The sequence below is a fragment of the Hirundo rustica genome, chromosome 16 (assembly GCF_015227805.2).
Source record: "Hirundo rustica isolate bHirRus1 chromosome 16, bHirRus1.pri.v3, whole genome shotgun sequence".
NCBI classification, from domain to species: Eukaryota; Metazoa; Chordata; class Aves; order Passeriformes; family Hirundinidae; genus Hirundo; species Hirundo rustica.
The window spans coordinates 7,935,275-7,955,876 of NC_053465.1; the positions used below are offsets into that span (position 1 = coordinate 7,935,275).

Below are 20,602 nucleotides of genomic sequence, written 5' to 3' on the forward strand. Positions count from 1 at the left end.
ACACTGAAGACTGGGACGGGACATTGCTCCTGTGTCCCATTCATGCTCACAATGGTGTGGCTCTGGGTGCTGCTCAGCCCTTGGCCCAGCTGCTCACAGGTCACCAGTGACCTGGAAAGGGAGCTGTGGATGTGCCAGCCATGGGCCACGAGCCCAGCACTGCCCCAGGAGTCTCCCCCAAGCTGAATTGTTCGTGCCCAGCACTCCCACAGTCCCGAAACTGTGCTGCCATGAGAAGGAGCAGCTTGTCTTGGCCAGCCCCCACTCCAGCAGGGTTTAAATCCCAGCCCATTGCCCAGAAGCACATCAATTGCAGCACCATGCTGGGCCACCGCATCCTTCTTCTGGTGCTCCCGGCACTGCTCGCCCTGGCCCAGCAGCACAGCCCCAGGGAGCAGGGCACTGCCCTCACCTTCACTGCATCCCCAAACCCGTCCCTGCAGGGACGCTGGACCCCCACTGCCCCGCCTGGCCCCCCCAAAGAGGGTCAGTGCCCAGCGCGGGCGAGCGGGGCCCCTTGGCCCCCCAGCCTGTACTGCCTCTCCGACCATGGCTGCCCCGGCGCTGAGAAGTGCTGCCGGATCGGGAGGGTCCGGACCTGCCTCCTGCCCACCACAGGTACTGCTGCTCACTCCGAGGGATGCCAGCGTGAGGGTTGGGCAAGGGGTGGGATGGGAGCTGGTGCCTGTGTTGGTGCCCCTGGAGCAAGCCCTGCTCCCGGGGACAGAGCTGCATGGAGCATCTCCCTCTGCAGAGAGCCCGGGATACTGCCCCCGTGCCGGCAGTGCCATCGGGCCAGGCTGTGGGACGAGATGTCACAACGACACCACATGCCGCTCGGGGGAGAAGTGCTGCACCCGCGGCTGCTGCACCCGCTGCGTGTTTGCTGAGCCAGGTGAGGTGTCCTGGAGAGCCCCATGCCAGGCTGAGGATGCCCTGGGACAGCCCCAGGGCTCTGCAGCCCCCATTGAACTGTAGGGAAGTCCTGAGCGGGGGGGCCAGGCTGGCTGCATGGCAAACCCTGAGCCCTCCCTCCAGCCAAACCTGGGTTCTGCCCTCGGAAGCGTGCCCAGAGCAGAGCTGCTGCCTGCCCCAACCGCTGCACCGATGACCGGGACTGCCCTGGGGAACACAAGTGCTGCTTCTCCGGCTGTGGGCTGGCCTGCACCCCTCCAGACGCAGGTACAGCCCTGCCAGCCCTCTCTGCTCCCCACACCCAGCCCACCACTGCACTGGTGCTAGCCCAGGTACCCCCTGGCAGAGCCCAGCATGTGCCCAGCCCTACTGCTGGACAAGCCACAGGGGCTGTGCCTGGCCAAATGTACATCTGGTGGCATCCATCCAGACCCCAGGGAGTGTGTGCTGCTGGCTGCAGTTCCCGATGCCCCACGCCTCCCCTGGGCACAGCCCCAGCCCTCAGGAGCCCCTAGACAAGAGCTGGCCCTCAGGGTGCTGTGGGAAGGGATCCCCGGCTCCTCCATGAGGCTGGAGAGATGGCTCCGAGGGCATGAAAGGCTGAACCCCCTCCTGACCCTTCCTCCCTCAGACTACATGCTGCTGCAACCAGAGAAAGGGCTTTCCTTCACCTTCCCAGCTACCAGCTGGCATCCCCTCTTGAGCTGTCTCAGTGGGTGAGACTGGTATGGGTGTGGGGCTGGTGACCGAGGTCTTTATGGTGCTCTGGGGAGGAAGATGGAGGCGCAGGACAGGGACAGGATGGAGACCGAGGCTGTGCCAGGAGTGGGACTGGGGACAGAATCCCAGCACAGCCGCACTCCTCACTGTCACCAGGGAGCCACCGTGCTGCAGCGAAGCCTGGCGTGTGCCCCTTGGTGCTGCGGGGCTCCTTGGGGCCCTGCCTGGAGCTGTGTGACACCGACGGTGACTGCATTGGGGACGACAAGTGCTGCACCACCGGCTGTGGCCACATCTGCAAACCACCCACCAAGGGTAAACCATCAGCACCCTGTGAGGCTGAGACCCCTGTGCCACCTCCCTACGTGTCACCATGACCCTCCCAGGGGAAATGGGAAACTGGGGACTGAGCTGCTGTCCAATGGGACAGCTCACCCCTGCAGGCAGGGCAGCTCCCCCACCCTGGAGGTCTGCCCTGAGCCCCTCAGCCCTTTCTCTCTCTGCATGTGCCAGCGTGGCCAGGTCTCTGTCCCTCTGCAGCAGAGGGTGATGGGGCAGCCAAGTGCCTCCTCCTGTGCCTGCAGGACAAGGACTGTCCCCTTGGCCAGAAGTGCTGCCTGCAGGGCTGCAGCCGGGTCTGTGTGGGGTATGTCCCCTCCAGCCTGCTGCCTCCTGGGTCCAGCCTGGAGGGGACAGAGCGGGGCCCAGGGTGGGAGCACCCCAGGGTCCCCATCCCTCAGGGAAGGAGCATCCTCACTGACCACCTCACTTGCCTCTTCCAGGTACAGTGTAGTCGTGGCCGGGAAGAGCTGCACCAGGAGCTGCCATTTCAGGGTCATCCCCCACCCCACTGCCATTGCACCCATTGGGCTGAGCAGAGGTGCTGCTGCACCCCACACCTCTCCCTGTGCTGGACCCTCTGCACCTGCAGGATGGCACCAGCATTGACTCTGATGCTTCTGGTCAGGGTCCCTGACTCCCCCAGCAGTGTCATTAGAGGCTGCATGCTGCCTGCATTACCCCATGGACAAGACTCCTAGCGACCCCGCATGAGGAAAACCCTGCATCCACAATGGCCCCAGCTGCTCCACAGCAGTGAGACAGAATAAATCATCTCACATCCACCTCTGCTCTGGGTCACTATCCCTGCGCTGTGGTCTGGTTCCCAGAGGAGCTGGCAGCCTGGGCTGCTTGCAGGCAGGGAGGTGCTGGCAGCCATCCCTGCACGAAGGCACTGCCCCAGGGCAGGGAGAGGGTCCCAATTCCATGCATGTGACTTCTAGCCATCATCATTCCATGCTAACCATCTTGTTGTGCCTGGGGGCTGCATGATGTCCCCTCAGCTGTCATGGACTGGAAAACCAGTTCCCTCAGATTTCTTGTGCCAAGGAATTTGCATCCCAGAGTGTGAAAACCTTGTGGAAAAGCAGTCACAGGTCAGGAGAGATGGAGCATCTGGACAAGGAAGGGGGCAGGGTGCATCACCCCTGTGCCAGGGGCCGTGGCAGGACCTGTTTACTCATGGTGCTGGATCCGTGCAGTCCCATGCATGGAAGCTACACCTGCCTGAGGAGCAGCACAGTAGAGCTGTTAGAACCCCTCGTGCTGCTTCCCCTGCCATGCCAGGACCAAGCCATGGGATCTATCCACAGCCCCCACTGCAGGCAGTAGAGGAGTGAGTGGGGCTGGAAGCAAACCCAGAGAGGGAGTGGCAGTCAGCTCCAGCAGGGATGGGGCGGTGCAACATGGGGGACAGCAGTGCCTGACCCCATCTGGCCTTCCCAGACCCACAGGTCACCCTGACCCCAAAGCAGGGTTTGGGCAGAGATAAGCAGGATGGCTGGCAGGGCACCAGCGGGTTCTGAGAACTGCCCCTCCTCCTGCCCCTCCTGCCCATAGCACAACCAGTTGCCACAGCAGGCAGCTCGGCTTCAGCTGCCCTGGCACTTCAGGCACCCCTGCCGCAGACTTTAAACAAAGCCCCAGCTCAGCTCCAGAGATGCACAACATCCCCGGCAGCACCATGAGCCCAGGAGTTTTCCTCCTCCTGGGCCTCCTCATCGTCAGGGCAGAGCCAAGAGTAATACCAGAGAAGGGCGGTGAGTACCAGGAGTCAAACCCGGCAGCTGCCAGGCACAGGCAGCCTGGGAGCAGCTCCTTGCATCCCAGCCCCCCTGTCCCTGCCGTGTCCCTTCTGTCCCTGCCCAGCACATGCTGACAGGGACCATGTCCCAGCTGGCTGCAGTACCTGCACCGCAGCCCTGCTGCCTGGGGCACCCTGCCCCACCCCAGGGTGCAGGGGCACGTGTGCATGCCCTCAGCCCCGTGGGCACCCCCTGCACCCCGCGGGCACAGCAGCTTTCAGCCCCCAGCGGTACCACGTGCGGCAGGGTCTGTGCTGCATCCTGGGCACAGACCCCTGCTGCCAGCCCCGGCCGTGGGACAGTGCCTGGGGCGGTGGTGCCCAGCTGCGCCGTGGCTCTGCCCGCAGCTGGTGCCTCTTTGTTTGAAGCAAGCAGCTGCTGTTTGCAGTGAAACTCCGGCTGCGTCTGTTTGCAGCCCAAACACCGCCCGGCCCCGCCGCAGCCGGACGCGCTGTTGGCAGAGGCGGCTCCGCCGCAGCCCCAGCTGGCAGCAGGAGCCGGGCACAGGCGCCAGCTGGAGCTCGCCTGTACCAGAGGCAGGGCTGCCCCAAGTTTCCCAGCGTGGCCAAGAGGAACACAGGGTGCCAAGAGGAGGAGGAGGAGGAAGAGGAGAAGGAAGAGGAGGAGACAGCGGCAGTGAGGAACGTGCTGCTTGCAGCGAGGACTCCCGCGGCAACAGGATGCTCAGGAATAGATCCTGACCTCCAGCTGGTGCTGGCTCTGTGCTGGCTTCACCCTGACAGGGCCGGTGACACTCCTCGTGGCACTTGCAAGGGCACACACGGGCCCGTGCCACACCGCTCCATGACGTGTCATGCTACACTGCGCCACACTTCACTGTGCCATGCAGGTCTTGATGTGTCCAGCAGCCCCGGGCCATGATGCAGAGAATTCTCCAGCCCCTGGGCTGCAGTCCCTGCTCCAGTTCCCTGGCCCCTGCAGAGAGACCCAGGGATGGAGGATGAGGGGCTCTGGCGCCATCCTGACGTTGCCATCCCAACGCAGGGGACTCCCAGAAACCGGGGAGGTGTCCACGGGACTTCACACGCTGCTTGCGCCTGGAGTCCCCTCTCTGTGCCAATGACTCCAGCTGCCCCGCTGGACTCAAGTGCTGCCACTGGGAGTGCCGGCTCCGCTGCATCCCCCCGGCAGAAGGTACAGAACCACGCTCCAGCCGCTGACATCACCTCTGCCCCGGGGCGGCTGGCACCCTTCTCCCTGTCCCATTCCCATTGCTATGGAACAGCCCTCTGTGCGCTGCTAGCAGCCTCCTGGCCGCGATATGCGGAAGGCTCTGGGATGGGACACAGGAAGGGGAGCAGCCCGGGCGAGGCAGAGGGGTCTGGCAGGGGCGGGTTTCCTGGTGCTGCCCTCGGACGCCGCAGTGCAGCCTCACCTCTCGGCCCCTCGGCGCTGCAGAGAAGCCCGGTGCCTGCCCGGCAGCAGCCCCCCAGGGGCTCATTGCCCCCTGCTCCTTCCCCTGCCTGGAGGACAAGGACTGCCTGGGAGCGCAGAAGTGCTGCCCGCTGGGCTGCGGCTCTGCCTGCTTGGAGCCGGCGCAGGGTAAGGACTCGGCGGGGACGGCTGGGAGCCCTGGCTCACCCCAGGGACCCTGTGTGCCACAGTTGTCTCCCTGACGCCCTGGCCACTGGGGCAGCACACGCAGCTTTCCCTGCACCGGCAGCTCCTGACAGCTGCCGGGAAAACCCAAAGCCGGGACGTGGCCGCAAGGCACCAGGAATGTGCGGGTCGGGGCAGGAACCAGGGACCCCGGGGCAGGCAGAGCGGCCAGTGGAGGATGCTGAATCGTCACACCCCTCCTCCCCTGCCAGACCAGCCCAAGCCCAGCGAGGGCCCCACGGTGCAGCCAGGACCATCCCGGGAGCGGTGCCGAGGCGACGGCGACTGCCCCGACGCGCAGAAATGCTGCAACAGCAGCTGCGGCCAGCGGCGCCTGCCGGGAGCGCCGGCCGGTGAGGCAGGATGGGACAGGATGGGACAGGATGGGACAGGATGGGACAGGATGGGCAGTGAGGGCGGGGACACGGCTCAGAGACCGGGAATGATGCCTGGGCACCACGGCACAGAGCTGTGGCACATAACGGGACCCCTCTCCCCATGTGGGCCGCTGTGGGCTCTGCCAGGTCTGGGGTGGGGACACCCTGCACAGCCCGCAGGTGGGCACTGGAGTGGAGAGGGGAGGGCACAGTGCAGCCTCTGGTGAGGCTACCATCATGCTGTCGTCCTGCTCCACGGTGCAGAGGACACCAGCCCTGCCCCAGTCACTCAAAGGCCACTGCAGCACCAGTGGGGATGCCTCAAGGACCAGGACTGTCCCCCATCCCACGTGTGCTGTCACCAGCTGTGCAGCAGGCACTGTGTGACGAACAGCCAAGGTGAGGAGGTTCGACAGCCCCCGTGGCCCGGTCCTCACGGCTGTGTCTCCAAGCAGTGGCACTGCAGCCAGCCCACACCATACCTGCAGGGAAGGACGGATTCTGCCCAGTCCGTGCCGGGCTGTTCCCCAGCTACGACTGCAGAGCCTGGTGCTGGCACGATGGCGAGTGTCCCCGCGAGGAGAAGTGCTGCCTCCGTGGCTGTGACTATGTCTGCTTGCCCCCGTCCCGAGGTGCCAGAGACGGGCAGGGGTGTCCCCCGGCTCCAGGGACTTTGAGACTGGGTGGGGAAGACCCGCTGTTGCTGCTTGCACTCCCAGCCCCGCTGCCTCCTGCCCCCAGAGAAACCAGGCATCTGCCCGCTGGCTGACGAGGCTCCGCTGGCCCCGTGTGGCACCACCTGCACCAAGGACTGGCAGTGCCCGGGGGCTGAGAAGTGCTGCAACAGCAGCAGATGTGGCTACGTGTGCTCAGCCCCCGAACCAGGTGAGGAGATGGTCGCTAGGACAGTGATTCCACCGGGAATGCTGTCGAAGCTCCTGCGCGCAGGATGTGGGGCAGCGCTGCCATAGGGCAGGCAGTCAGATCCCCGGGTGCAGTCGTCAGGGCACCCCGAGGCTGCAGAAAAGGAGGTGTCTGCAATACAGGGTGGTCCCTCCTCCTGCTGTCTCTTCCTGCCCCTCCCAGACAAACCCGGTGAGTGCCCAAAGGTGAGGCCACAGCACCCACCGGGGCCGTGCACGGAGACGGACTCCTGCACCCACGACAGGGACTGCTCCCGGCAGGAGAAGTGCTGCTTCTCCGGCTGCGCCATGCGCTGCACCCGCCCTGCCCGAGGTGAGTCCAGGGGAGCCCACCAGCACAGGGAAGTGATGCGAGAGCAGGGCTGGGACCTCTGCCCTCACCCGGGTCCCCTCCTCTGGCAGAGCACCCTGGAGAGTGTCCCCGGGCAGAGCCGTGCTGGGACATACGGCGCCGGCGCGGGAGCCAGTGCCTGGATGACAGCGTCTGCCAGCGAGAGGAGAAGTGCTGTGACACCGGCTGTGGCTGGGAGTGCGTGGCCGTGCCCAGAGGTAGAGGGCACAGCCCGTTCAGGGGGAGCTGGCCCCTCCAAGGGCAGCCAGGTGGCAGCAGCTTGGTTCGCCTGCAGACAGCGGGGACAAAGCTGACGGCTGGTGTGTGGAGGAGTGCCAGGCTGACTCACAGTGTCCCCGGGGACAGCGGTGCACCAGCATCGGCTGTGGCCACATCTGCATGGACATCCCTGGAGGTGAGAAGCCTGACCTGCCGGCCAGGCCCTCTGGGAGCCACGTGTGGCTGCCCTGGAGTGCCCCACGGTGAGGTGCCCCAGGCCAGATGTCTCCCAGCTGGGTGATTACCTTGCAGGCAGAGTAGGAGTGTGCCCCATCCCCAGGGAGGGGGGCACATGCTTGGACCTGTGCAACTTCGACGAGGAGTGTCCCTGGGGCCACAAGTGCTGCAGCAACGGCTGTGGCCACGTCTGCACGCCAGCCTCTCTGCAAGGTCAGCTCCTCACACCCGCCCAGCCCAGCAGGGACAGAGCCCAGATCCCCATGGCACCCACCCCGGGGCATCCTGGCCCTTCATCCCCAGTGAGGACCCCTCACCATGACCACTCTGGAGCCCTGAGCTGGCTCTGCCAAAGCAGCTGTGCCTGTGGGGGTCTCACACCCTCCACGGATATGACCTGTCCCCATCCTTCTTGCCATGCCTCCCCCTCTTTCTGTGTGAGTGATGAGCACACACAGCCTCAGCCTAGTCACCGGGTGACCATCCTCCCCTGTCACAGAACGTGACACTGCGGCTGTGCTTCGGCCCAGTGCTGAGTGGTGCTCAGAGGAATGCGAGGCTGACTCACAGTGTCCCTGGGGACAGAGGTGCACCCGCACCTCCTGTGACCGTGTCTGCATGGACACTCCTGGAGGTGAGGCGCAGGAGACCCCGTGCTGCCCCAGGAGACGTGGGGTGTCTCAGCGCGGTGGTCCACGGCAGGGTGCTCTGCCCTGCAGGCAGAGGTGGAGCGTGCCCCACGCCTGGGGGCGGTGGGACCTGCTTGGACCTGTGCAGCCTCGATGAGGAGTGTCCCTGGGGCCACAAGTGCTGCAGCAACGGCTGCGGCTACGTCTGCACGCGGGTGCCTGGTGGTAAGGAGGCCTATGACTGCCGTAAGGGCGCCAGCACCAGGGCTAATACCAGGCCATGCAGGATGCCAGCTGACCTCTGTGAAGGGCACAGCCCTTGGCATGCTCCCAGCTCAGCATCACTGTGAGGCCAGTTCCCTCTGCTGCCCCATTGCTCTGCTCCCAGCAGGTGCATTTGCAGGGCGAGGGGATCTGAGGTGATGCGGAGTGGGATGGAGCTCTCATGGAGCTGACCAGCATGGCTGCAATCATGGCCACTGATCCCTCACTCCTGCAGCCTCGCTGCTCCCTAAAAGCACATCCTCCTTTTCAGATGCTGTGTGATGGGAGAGCAGCTCCTCTGCAGCAGGAAGATGCCTTCATTAGGGGACATGGGACAGTCATGAGCCCCAGCTGGCCTGTCCCCTCCCCACCACCTCCAGCAATAAAGTGTGTTCTCGACTGCCCCCAGCTCCCTGATGTGGTCCTGGAGTGGCCTCAAAATCACCCGAGGCCTCCAGGGCCAGGAGGTTCAGCCGGAGTTGGTGGCACAGGGCCAGTGAAGCAGCGCAGACACAGACCCGGGCCGGGGCAGGCTGGGGACAGGCACCACCCCAGGCATCCATCGAGGCAGGAGCTGTCCCTCCTCCATTCAGTGGCTTCAGCTCCCAGTCAGGTCATGTCGGCCGCTGGAAGGCAGGGTTGGGCTGGGAGCCCATCCGTGGCAGTGGGAGCTGCGGGGTGGGTGGTGGCTGGGTGAGCCCTGCCGTGCCATGCTGCTGGAGGCACCCACCGCCCGGTGCCCAGGGGGGAGGAGTGCCCTGAGGGATGGGCACTGGCTGCTCCTGCCAGCACAGGCAGGAAGGACCAGACCCAGACGTGCTCATCCAGGGACCCGTCCTTGTATTGTCACAGTCCAAGGGGAGGGACAGGCTCCTCGGCTCGGGCACCATGCATAGGAGGGGGCATCCATGCTGGCATGGGCACACGTCCCTGTCCTTAGGCCGGTGAGCATCCCAGGCAAGCCACAGCCCCCAGCATGGCCACCCTGACCCACAGCCCTCATTGCCACCAGCCCCACGGTCTCCGTGTAGGGTCAGGGATATGGCCACCAGCAGCAGCTTCCCCCAGGCAGGGGCTGTGCAGGAGCCACCACTTCCCAGGCACCTGAACTGGGAGCTGGGGCATCAGGAGAGGGGCCAGGAGCAGCTGCCATCTGTGGCCCACGGCCCATGGCACATTGCTAGTTACTGACGTGGGAACAGGCCTGGAAGCACTCGCCCATGGTCTCAAAGTTGTTCCTGTTGCCGCCGCAGCCGCCGTAGATGAACTCCTCACACTGTTGGCTGGAGGCGTTGAAGAAGAAGCGGCGGAAGAGCGCCTTGCAGTTCCCACAGACCGAGGGCAGGTAGCAGAAGTCTGCGTGATCCAAAGGGGACAGGCTCAGCCAGGGCAGGGGGGTGGATGCCACCATGCTCTCAGGCCCTCAGACAGCTCTGCACAGTCCTGGTTCCTTTTTATTACCCTTGGTGCCAGCTCTGCACCCACCTGCCTACAGCCCCACACATCAGTAGCTTCCCCATAACACAGTGTGGTGACCCCCAGGGTCTGCAAGTCCCATCAAGAGCTCAGGAGCACGCCAGGGACCTCTCCTCCCAGTTTGTTACCCCATGTCAGCCAACGCTCCTCCTGTCACCCACCCCTGTGAATGCCAGGCTGCCACTCCAGAGGCCCACCACCGCAGCACGGAGTCCTCACCCAGCACTGGCTCCTGGCACGTGTAGCCACATTTGCTGGGACAGCACTTGGTGACTCCGCGGCAGTCGGCATCGCTGGTGCAGCGCTGACAGGAGGCACCCATGTGGCAGGAGCCACAGTCCTTGTCCAGCAGGTCCTCCACCTCTGGGATGTGGTAGCAGTACCCAGGCTTTGCTGCAGGACACAGTGGCCAGGACGCTGGTGAGAGGCACAGAGAAGGGGCCACAGCAGCCCCCCAGTGCCCTGGGGTCAGACCCCAGGCTCCCACAGTCCCACACTTGCAGGCACCCGGCAGCATATGGGGCAGTGGGGAGCACTGGGCAACAGCGGCACCCGGAGCATCCCCATTCCCAGGCCATGACCTGGCCACACTCACCCATCCCCAGCTCCTCTTGTCCAGTTCTGTGCGGGGCCGGGCTGGACCGCTTGGCAAGGGGGAGCAGGGCAGCAAGGAGGAGAAGACAGCCCGGTGGCAGCTCCATGGTGCCCTGGATGGCCGGGTCTGGCCCCGGGTGTGCTGGGCTGGGATTTAAGGTGTGCAGGCGGGGCGGAGGGAGCAGGGCTGGTGCCTAAACCCAGCTAATTCCTGCCATGCAGGTAACGAGCCACACCCAGGCAGGGCCTGGTCTCCCTGGTGGCATCCTGGCCACAGCCCTGGAGCTGGGGGGACCGGTAGGACGGGACAGCTGTCCCGGCACAGCCCTCGGGAAGCCCAGATGGGTGGCAGCAGCATGCCTAGGCTGGGCTGGGGACAGCACCAGCGACTGCTGCAGCCTCCTGGGGACAAGCCTGTGTTGGGGACAGACATGGGAAGGTTGGCACTGGCCTCTCCATTGCCGGGGATCATGACAGTGCCATGCCAGGGCATGGAAAGCCAGCTCTGGCACAGTCATCAGCCAGGGAAGGGCTGGGGCACGGCACGCTGCAGCAGCACCCTCCCTGTGGTACAAGTCCTGGGGAGAGGCTGTGCCAGAGCTGTATCCCTTCATCGCTTTCTCCCATGCTCCCTCGGCTCTAACTGAGAGCAAACCGGGCAGGATGGGCCCACGCACAGGGCTGAGCCTGTGGGTACCACCTCGATGCCTACCACTGTGGCCATGTGGGAAGGCAGGTCCCGCTGGACAGTGATGCTCCCAACCATTCTCATCCTCTGTCCCTTTGCTGCCTCCTTCATCACCTTCTCTCGGTTTGGGGCCATTCCCTTCACCCGCCCTCCTCCCGAGGATCACCAGTGGGGAGCCCTGTCCTGGCAGCAGGTGGGGTCCAGCGGCTGCATCGTGCCTGGGTGGCCCCTGGGGCTGGGACACGGCTCGCAGCCGTCTCAGCTTGCAGGCGAGGGGCCGAGCCCACGGCAGCGCAGGGCCCCGGGCGCTGAGCTGGGAGGCACCCGCCGGTATCCGTGGGGAGGCGTGGGGTGAAACCTGCCAAAAGGAGGGAGAAACAGATTAAGATGTTCCCATTCAGCAAGAATAATTGTCTTCCTAATTACTGCCGTAATTACTGTCCCAAGGGGGAAGCGGAGGGCGAGGGAAGCTCCGTGGGGAGGGGCCGGGAAAGTCGGAGTCGGGGTGGGGTTTGGAGGGCGGTGTCACCCCCCGCCCACGCCCCACCGCAGCTTTTCCTGCCTCTCCTCCGAAGCCCCGGGATGAGGTCCTGGCAGTGTCCCCGGCACGGGACACGGTGTCGTGGCCAGTCCTGAGCAAGGGTGGGAGCAAATCCCGAGGGACGTGCCGGAGGCGGCCGGGGGCGCAGAGTCAGGGTGGGCAGTGGGAAGGAAACCCCTGCGCAGGGACTTAGCGGCCACCCTCGGTGGCTACAGCGCCAAAATCCACCGGGGCTGAATTTTTCCCTGCTGTCTCCGGGGGAATTGCAGCGAGCGGGTGATGGCTGGACCGACTGACGGCGTCTCCCAGAGCAGCCCCGCCTGTCCGTGCACCGGCAGTAACACCGTGGCCAGGCTGGGACGACACCACGGTGGATGCAGGGACGGTCCCAGAGATGAGGGGGAGCTGCTCCCAGGTAGATGCTGAGGTTTCACATGATAGAAAACCACTCCCAGAGCAGGACCCGTGTCGTGCCCTCTGTCCCTGACACCAGGGAGCCGCAGGGTGAGCAATGGGTGCAGCCGTGAGAGGAGAGCCGCCAGGCAGACCTCCTCTGTGGGAAAGCAGCGACCGGGGTACCCGGGGAACACCCAGGAATGCGGCACCTCCCAGGAATGCGGCACCCGACAGGGACAGGGACAAGGGCGGCGCTGCGCCACCGGGATGATGTTCCTGGCCAGGCCAGGAGCGGTGCCGGGGGCAGAGCGGGAGCACAGGGAGCACGGACAGCACACACACGTGCCCACACCTGGCTCCCACGTGCGCACACACACGCACACACGTGCGAGAACCCTCCTGCCTCTCCCAGGGACGGGCACTCCCGGAAGGGACGGTCAGGGAAAGCCCCGGCAGCTCCCGTGCCCTCCTTGCGACACTCCGCCGTGTCCGGTGCGCCCAATCCCCGTGGAAAGGGCAGAGGCAGCTCGAGCACCGTGTGACGGCAATCTGAGCACCCACTCTGCCTCCGGCAAGGACACGGGACCGGCTGCTCCAGCCCAGCCCCCACAGCCCCGTCCCCGCAGCAGGACGCCGTGGCCCGGGACCTTTCCTGGTCTCCAGGTGTTGTGCCGGCTGGGCAGCGGCTGGCCGAGGGACGCGGGGCCGAGGGGCCGGTGGCGGCGTGGGGCTGTGGACCGTGTCCGGTCACAGGACGTCCCTCAGGAACCAGCGATTGTTCCCAGAGGCAGAACAATGCCCGGAGAGCTGCCAGGGCATCACGGGCTGCTCCACAGCACCCGGCCCGGGGAGCCTCCTCCACTGTTTCACCAGGCCAGCCCCAAGCGCGATCCCCCGGCCCTTTGCTGCTGCCTGCCCCGCATCTGCCTGCTGCAGCGGGGAGTTGCACTGGCTGCTTGCAGCTCTCTTGAGGCTGCACGGAGCCCAGCACCAAGCGGCAGCACCTTCCTGCCTCCCACGAGGCTTGTCCAGCAGCAGCTGCCTGCGGCAGGGAGGGGACGGGAGGGTTCACGCTCGGATGGAGCGTGTCAGGTGCTGGGGCATGGGCCAGGTCATGGGCACCAACCTTCTGCCCCGGGAGGATTTAAACCCCTGCGTGTGCCCGGAGAGGCAGCCCCCACGCTGCCCGTCTGTGCCATGCGGCTGCTGTCACTGCTCCTGCTCCTGGGGCTCTGCTGCCTCTGGGCCCGGCTGGTCTCCCCAGGTGAGTGTGGGTGGGCACAGGTGGATGTGGGAGCCGGTGGAACAGTATTGCAGGAGGATGTGTGGCCATGGGCACAGAGACCACTGTGACCATGGCTGGGAGTGCATCATCCCACCTGTGCCGCCTCCCCTACATCTTTGCATGCAGAAATGACCACCACACCCCCAGAGCTCCCTGGGAGAGCTGCCTGGGGTCTCTGGAGCCCTCACCCCCAGGGTCCCACTGTGGGGCTGATAGATGTGCCCAGTCATGCTGCAGAGTGAGGGCCTGAGCATGGATTCCTGTCTTTCCCAGACTTCACCTAGCCCCCACCTGGACCTGGACCATGGACCCAGTCTGTGCAGCCAGCCCTCACCAGACAGCCAGACAACAGCTGGACAGCTGGACAGCCAGCCATGGAGGGCTCCATCAGCTGCTGGATAATCACCCAGCCTCCTGATCCCACCTCAGCGTCCTCAGCTCTGTGCTTACCATCGGGTCTCTGTGCCCCCCCACCCCCAGTAAACCCAGCCTGTGATGAACAATGTCTGGTTCCTGCTGCATCTGTCTCCTGGTGGGCCCCACCAGCTTCTGAGAGACCTCCAGTCCCTGTGGGAGGGATGGGTTCCCTGTCCTCATGGCTCCTGGTCAAGCTTTTGGGGGAAGCTTGGGGAAGCCTCAGGGAGCTGGGGCCACAGACTCTATGGGGAGGTTTCCTCTGGTCCAGAGACGCTCTGAGGGTCCTGGGTGGGCGCATGCCTGGGGCTGTCTCTGGGGGTCTCCCACAGGGAACAGAAGCATGTTGCTGTGTAGAGGGCCCTGCTGAGCCCACCCTGGGCAGGGGCAGCACCAGAGGGTCCCTGTGCAGTGACAGGGCCAGGGCAGCCACGATGACCTGGCCATGCCAGGTACTGACCAAGGACAGCTCGTCACACCCAGCCAGTGGCCAGTGTGGGGTTTATTAGGAAAGAGAAGGTCCTGCCCAAAACACGGCTGGACCAGCCCTGGTAGAGTGAGGCAGAGGAAGAGGCCCACACACTGTGGGTTCTCCACACTTCACATGTTCCTCGTATACCTTGTGGCATCAGTCAACAAGCGTAACCACTGTCACCAGCACCATCATCATCATCTCATCATGCGTGTTAAAGAAATTTTTGACACCAGGCTCTCATCTCCATCATATAGATTTATTGGCACAGGTTGATCATGAAATCTGGTAGCTTGAGCTGTAGCCTCAAAAGGAGGACCCCAAACAAAGAAATCTCTGGGCAATTATACCCTTGTAGTGCAAACTCCCCATCCCTCACGTGACAGTCCAGATCAAGAGCATTGTTGGCTCTGGGGTCTTCTCACTCTTCATTACCTCACTGTTTTATTACCAAGTGGTCACCACATGGTCATTTTCACACCCTCTGAGGTCAGTTTTGGCAGGGTTTCACTCAGTTCTGTGGTCCACGTTACGATATGGTTGTTATAGTTCATACACCATGATCTCTGGGCTGTCCACTCCTATTAATTTTTAAGTAACATTTAAACCCAGGGTTTCATTACTCTCTGTCTTTTACCTACACAACACATCCAATATTGTTGAAATAAAGTTCAATTTGCACCTAACAGGTCCAGCTCCTGATATCAAACAATCACTCAGCTACTTTCAAATAATAGAAAATTTTCAAGTCATGATCACCACAACCATCATCACCGTTGTCATCGTCATCACCATCACTGGTGATGTCACCATCACCATTGCCATCATCTGCCTCCCTGTCACCATGGTCAGATCCAGGATTCTTTCCCTCCTCAGGCTTCTCTGGCTTCTGGCCCAGCACAGGTTCTCCCCAGCTGCCAGCTTCCTGCCAGTCTCCAGCTTCTCTCTGGTCTCCAGCTTTGCTACAACCTCCAGCATTTCCCTAGTCACAGTCTTCCCTCATATTCCAGGGTTTCTTTCCATTATTTTGGTTTCTTTCCAGGGGAATTACTATAAACATTCAGCAAATGTTTACACCCCAGTGGGAGTTTATTAAAGGTATATTGTCCCTTCTCAAGGAAATGCCAATTTCTGTTTTCTCCTCTAATAAGGGGGCAAAAATTAACACATCTTTCATATCCAGTGCTGCCATCCATGCGTGTGTGGCTGCAGAAATCCCATTTTGTGCCGCAGCAGAAGCTGGGTATTGTGCTACATTAATGACTGTTGAATCAGGGAGTGCAGGTGCACAGAGCACACCTGCAGCCTCCTGATTTCAGGGTTAGGGTTGGCATTTGACCCAAAGGACCGTACCCTGCTGCACAGCAGTCACCAGGTTTGGCCTTTCAGAACATCAAAACCCAAATGTTTTCATTGTGATCTCTAACTGCAAAGCAAGTGGCTGACATACACTTCATGCCAACACTGTGCTTCTTGCCCAGGGGCCATGAATTAACCTGGGTGGTTTGGCATTTGGCATTGCACTCTTTACTCCAGTAATTTTAACTCTTTGCTGACCAGGCTGAACACCCAACAACATTCTGTTGTGCTAAAATGGAATCTCATGCTCCTGTGTCTGTTAAAAATTGCATTAATTTTTGATGAGATCCAATAGCATCAGAATGTCTGGACCATTAGTATGTCTGCATTAATAGGGTTTCAATTGCCAGATTTCAGTCTGGCCTGGCTTACAGCCATAGTGCTCTTGCAAATCAGTCATCTAAATCAAATCAAATGGGGCCGGTTTGGAGTATAATTTCCCACTCCATCCCAAGGTCCATAATGAGTCTGGTTTCATATTCAGGGGGATTTGAAGGAAACAAAGAATCATCTTCTTCAGGTTCACTATGGTCAGCGCTAACACAAATGTCTCCAATCTCATTCTTGAGGGGATAAAAGTTTTTAATCTATCCAATGTCAGGAGACAGGGAGTCCATATAAATATAACTTCAATCTTTTCTTCTGAATTTTTTTTTTTCCCTTTCTTCCTGTAGCTTTTCTATCTGTTTATGCAGCTTCTCAATTTTCAGACAATAATACAGCTTCTTTCCAACCTTCTGTTCCTCTCTCAGATCTTGTTTCTCTCTGCTATGGTTTTTCCTCTCCTAACAGGCAGCTTCTATTCAGGTTGCTAATATTTTACAAAAAATTCCTTTGCTCTTTTCATCTTTTATACAGTCCCTGGCCATCTTTAACTTTTCTTCCACAGCTTTCCAATCATGCCAATTTTCATCATGTGGAGCACAAATTTGAAAGAAGATCATTGATCACATTGCTTTGCATCTTCCCTCAGCCTTGGCGTGTTAGTAGCCCACAACACTAAATCTCCTGTAATCCAGGGTGAATGGATATAAGTTAAAAAATTGTTGGCTGCCCATTAATAACAGTGCTCACATAATTCGTCCATATTGGATCAGAGCAGTTGAGGGTGAAATAGCAGTGAGCATAGAAAGCAAAGCAACAGGAACAGACAGCGGAAAATCTTTTGCAGTGGGCACACAGGAAGAGCAGGGTCTGGGCTAGAACTTACCTCAGGATATCATGTACCAGCCCCACTCCCGAGATGCTGCTTTTCCCAAGCTCAGTTATCCCACACATATCAATAGTCCATCTGCCCTGTGTATCGGTCCTGCCATCTATGTTGAAGGCAAACCAGAACAGTCTCTTTGAAACCCCCTGTGTGGGCCACACTTCTGCAGGTTTTGCCCCAGCACGTCAAGCAATATATGACCATTCCTCCTGGCATAATATCACTGTGAGCTTAAGAGATCATTTAATAGTACCAGCTATCTTCTCCCATTTCTGCAGTACCTCGGCTGAGGGCATCCCCTTCTTTATGCCAGGTGCATTGCTCATCTTTCCCAAACCCCACAAAACTCAGACTTGTAGAAGGCAGGACTTGAACCTCCTTTAGAGATTTGACACTCACCACTCAGTTCCTTCCTTACTCCAGAGCTCCTGGGTGAAACCACCCACTGCTGCGAATTTGGATATCTGGTGCTCAGAAGAAAACAGTCAAGCGACCAAGGGCCCCATTTGGGTTGCCAGGCTGTTAAAGAAATTTTTGACACTAAGCTCTCATGTTCACTAGATACATTTATTGGCACAGATCAATCATGAATCTGGTAGCCTGAGCTGGGCGCTACAAAAGAGGAACCCAAAAATCTCTGAAAATCCCAAGGCAATTACACCTTTACAATCTAAAATCTCCACCCCCCATAATCAGCAGCATTTTCACTGCTATTGGAGTGATCATATTCATTGTCATTGGAGTCACCATCTTCACTGCTATTGGAACTGTCACTGTTGATGCCATCATCACCATCTTCATTGCTGCTGGCATTTTCATCATTGATGCCATCATCATCATCATTGCCATCATCACCATCATCATTGCCATCATCACCATCATCACTGCCATCATCACCATCATCATTGCCATCATCACCATCATCACCATCATCACCATCATCACCATCATCATTGTCATCATCACCATTATCATTGTCATTGTCCTTGCCATCAGAAAGGTCATTTTTATCACTATCATCACCATCTTCATTGCTATTGGAATTGTCACTGTTGACTCCATCATCACCATCATCATCACCACCATCACTGTCGTTGTCACCGTGATCATGGTCATTGCCATCACAAAGCTGATTTTTGTTATCACCATAGCCATTGGCATTGTTGCCATCCTCACCAGTTTCACTGCTGTTGGACTCACCAGATTTATGGCTATTGGAGCTGTTGTCATTGTCACCATTACCATCATCACTGTCAGGCACCATGCTGGGCTCTTTCCCAGGCTCAAGGCTCAGGGCGCTCCCCAGATGCCCTGGTGGTGGCCACCCAGCTGGAGCTACTCCATGGAACTCTGCAGGAGAGCAGAAAGCAGCAGCATCAGCCCCAGCGTGCTGCCCTCCCACCCGCTGCTCCCACCCAGCAGCCCAGTTTACCACGATGCTGTGCTGCCTTCTCCTCTGCAGCTTTTCCTGGTGGGTTCTCAGGGCTCTGCCTGCCCCTTGTGCCCTCAAGGCTGAGGTGACTCAGCCCAAGGCCATGCTGGTGCCTCCCAGCTCGTGGCAGTGTCGTGGTGGGGCTGGTGCCCGAGGGGCTCTCCTGGGCGCCTCCGCCCTGGGCTCAGCAGCCACGCGTGGCTCCGGCTGTGCTGGGGGGTCAGGGAGAGACGGCACCGTGCCACAGCTCACCGTGGCACTGCCGTGAGCCCCACATCGCCCGGGCTCGTCCCACCCCACTCCCAGCACGGCTTCCCTGGCCCTCACAGGGCAGCAACCCGGCACCTGCCAGCACCTGCAAAACACCTGTGATTCTATGAAAATAAGGAAAAAAATATTCTTAAATATCCTTCCCACCCACCCATACTTGCCTGCGACGGGTGCTGCCTGCAGCTGCGCCCACAGGGCGAGGAGCCCCAGCAGGAGGATGCTTCGTGCCATGCTGATGGAGTCTGCGTGCAGGTCTGTGCCAACCGGCAATTTAAAGTGCCTCGCAGGCAGCCCGGGTCCAGGAATGGGAGGAGGCAGCTCAGAGGTGACTTCAGGAACCTCCCAGAATTGCCTCTAATTCTGTTTACCGAAGAGCCACTCCAGCTCCACCCACAGCCACGGCAGGAGCAGGATCCAGACTTGGCGGCACTCCAAGGAGGACAGCACAAGGACTGGAGGACAGAAGGAAAAGCCAGGACTGCACAGAGGCAGAGCCTTCACTGCTGCTCTCAGCAGGAATCCCTACGATGACCTTTATCAACAGCAGTGACCCCAGTGCCAGGCTCTGCCCCTGTGCTGGGCTCTGCTGCAGGCAGGAGCCTGTCCTGGCCCTGCCATCCCGGATGGAACAGGAACAGGGCAAGAGCACCTGGCAGCAGCACCAGGAGCTCCCTCCTTCCACACAGAGAATGCCCTTCATTCAAGGCTACTGTTTCACATGTAAGACTCTTTGCAGATTTTTGCAGGTCAAATATTCAAGGCTTCATTTGAGCACCTGTCTTGTCTCTGAACCATCCCATTCCCAAGCAGAGTGCTCAAGCTCTTTCAGTGCTCCTACTGTCAGTTGCCAGGTTTAGGCACACGAAAGAGCTCAAAGTCTCCTGAGCAAGTTAATGCTGTCCCCCAGCCCCATGGTCCTCCTGCTTCGTGACCTCCCCAGGACCCCCCTTATCACAGGACATCCCATAGAGCTCAGCACACTCTGGACAAAGACAGAGCCCAGTGTGTCTTTCCCCCAGACCAACCAGACTCCATCAATGTGGCCTCCACGCAGCTTTTGGGAGCTTCTGAACACGAACTGCAGGATTTAGTGTCCATGCATGAGAGTCCCACTAATTTACACACAAGCATTCAATGCCCACATGAATGTGCAAAGGCAGTGCACAGTTGCTGCATGCACAAACACCAAATTAGTTACTGTCCAAGCAAACATCTGCTCCAATGAAACAGTGCTGCACTAAAATGGACCTCTCTGGAGGAAAAAGTCTTGGGACTTCAAGCACGAGAGCTCACCCGAGTGGAGGAGAGCACAGGAACCGGTCTGCAAACTGCCAGCCAAAGTGTTGGCCTTCACCAGAGACCCACAGTCAGAGTGAATGAAAGTTAGATGCACTGCTACATTGCCTTCCCTTTCCTCTGCATGTAATCTCAGGGTAAAGACATATTTAATATGTTTGAGACACCAGATTAAGCTTAATTAAGATCTAATTCTGTGAGTGCTAACCCATTTACACCAAGTTATTCTCCAGTCACCCGGAAGTGCGAGCTGGAATCTAATTTTCTATATTTTTTTTCCTTCTCTATTTAATTATTTCTTTCTGAATTACACACAAACCAATGTGCAATCAACAGGATAGGAGAACTTAAGGACTGGTCTGCCCAGGACACATCAGCACCAAGCACAGATGGGTTGGAGTTTCTGGATAATAGACAAAGTTTAAATTTGCAACAGTGGGATGAGTGAAATTAATTGGTTTCAGATTGACATTATTACTACAGCTCTAATCTGGCACTTGACAGGAGCAATGGAAAAGCAAAGCCATGCTCAAAGAGCTTTCCATCAACATCACATGAAGAGGATGCAGGCACAGCGCAAGGGAAGGAGCACAGCTCCACACAAATCCCCACAAAAATCTGTGTGGGAAGAGGGCTCATGGCAAGAAAAATGCTTAAGTACAGGTTTATCCTTCTCCTCCTGCTGTGACTCAAGGCGGATGCAATTCCTCCACAAACCACCCGTGTCCACCGGAGATCTGGTGCTCCACACCTCGGCGGAACCCGACGGCCCGGTGCTCATTGCACGTTT

The 20,602-nt window shown here is 59.8% G+C and overlaps 3 protein-coding genes across 3 annotated transcripts; 2 read left to right on the plus strand and 1 right to left on the minus strand.

Annotated features, from left to right (window-relative positions):
* Positions 1–320: 320 nt before the first annotated feature.
* On the plus strand, positions 321–2,675 carry LOC120760272 (WAP four-disulfide core domain protein 3-like). Its single transcript, XM_058422751.1, has 6 exons — positions 321–618; positions 755–895; positions 1,039–1,182; positions 1,792–1,968; positions 2,116–2,281; positions 2,567–2,675. The coding sequence occupies exons 1-6, from the start codon at positions 321–323 to the stop codon at positions 2,673–2,675; spliced, it is 1,035 nt and encodes a 344-aa protein (XP_058278734.1).
* A 929-nt stretch (positions 2,676–3,604) lies between these two features.
* On the plus strand, positions 3,605–8,784 carry LOC120760218 (keratin-associated protein 10-6-like). The gene is made up of 13 exons (XM_040080221.2): positions 3,605–3,734; positions 4,785–4,934; positions 5,199–5,342; positions 5,612–5,752; positions 6,041–6,175; positions 6,265–6,408; positions 6,518–6,661; positions 6,863–7,012; positions 7,102–7,248; positions 7,326–7,445; positions 7,986–8,120; positions 8,206–8,340; positions 8,651–8,784. Exons 1-13 carry the CDS (start codon positions 3,635–3,637, stop codon positions 8,659–8,661), a joined length of 1,656 nt encoding a protein of 551 aa, XP_039936155.1. The 5' UTR covers positions 3,605–3,634; the 3' UTR covers positions 8,662–8,784.
* Positions 8,785–9,559: 775 nt separating this feature from the next.
* On the minus strand, positions 9,560–10,575 carry SPINT4 (serine peptidase inhibitor, Kunitz type 4). Its single transcript, XM_040080312.1, has 3 exons — positions 10,451–10,575; positions 10,075–10,248; positions 9,560–9,735 (listed from the first exon to the last, which is right to left on the minus strand). The coding sequence occupies exons 1-3, from the start codon at positions 10,554–10,556 to the stop codon at positions 9,560–9,562; spliced, it is 456 nt and encodes a 151-aa protein (XP_039936246.1). The 5' UTR covers positions 10,557–10,575.
* Between the last annotated feature and the right edge of the window lie 10,027 nt (positions 10,576–20,602).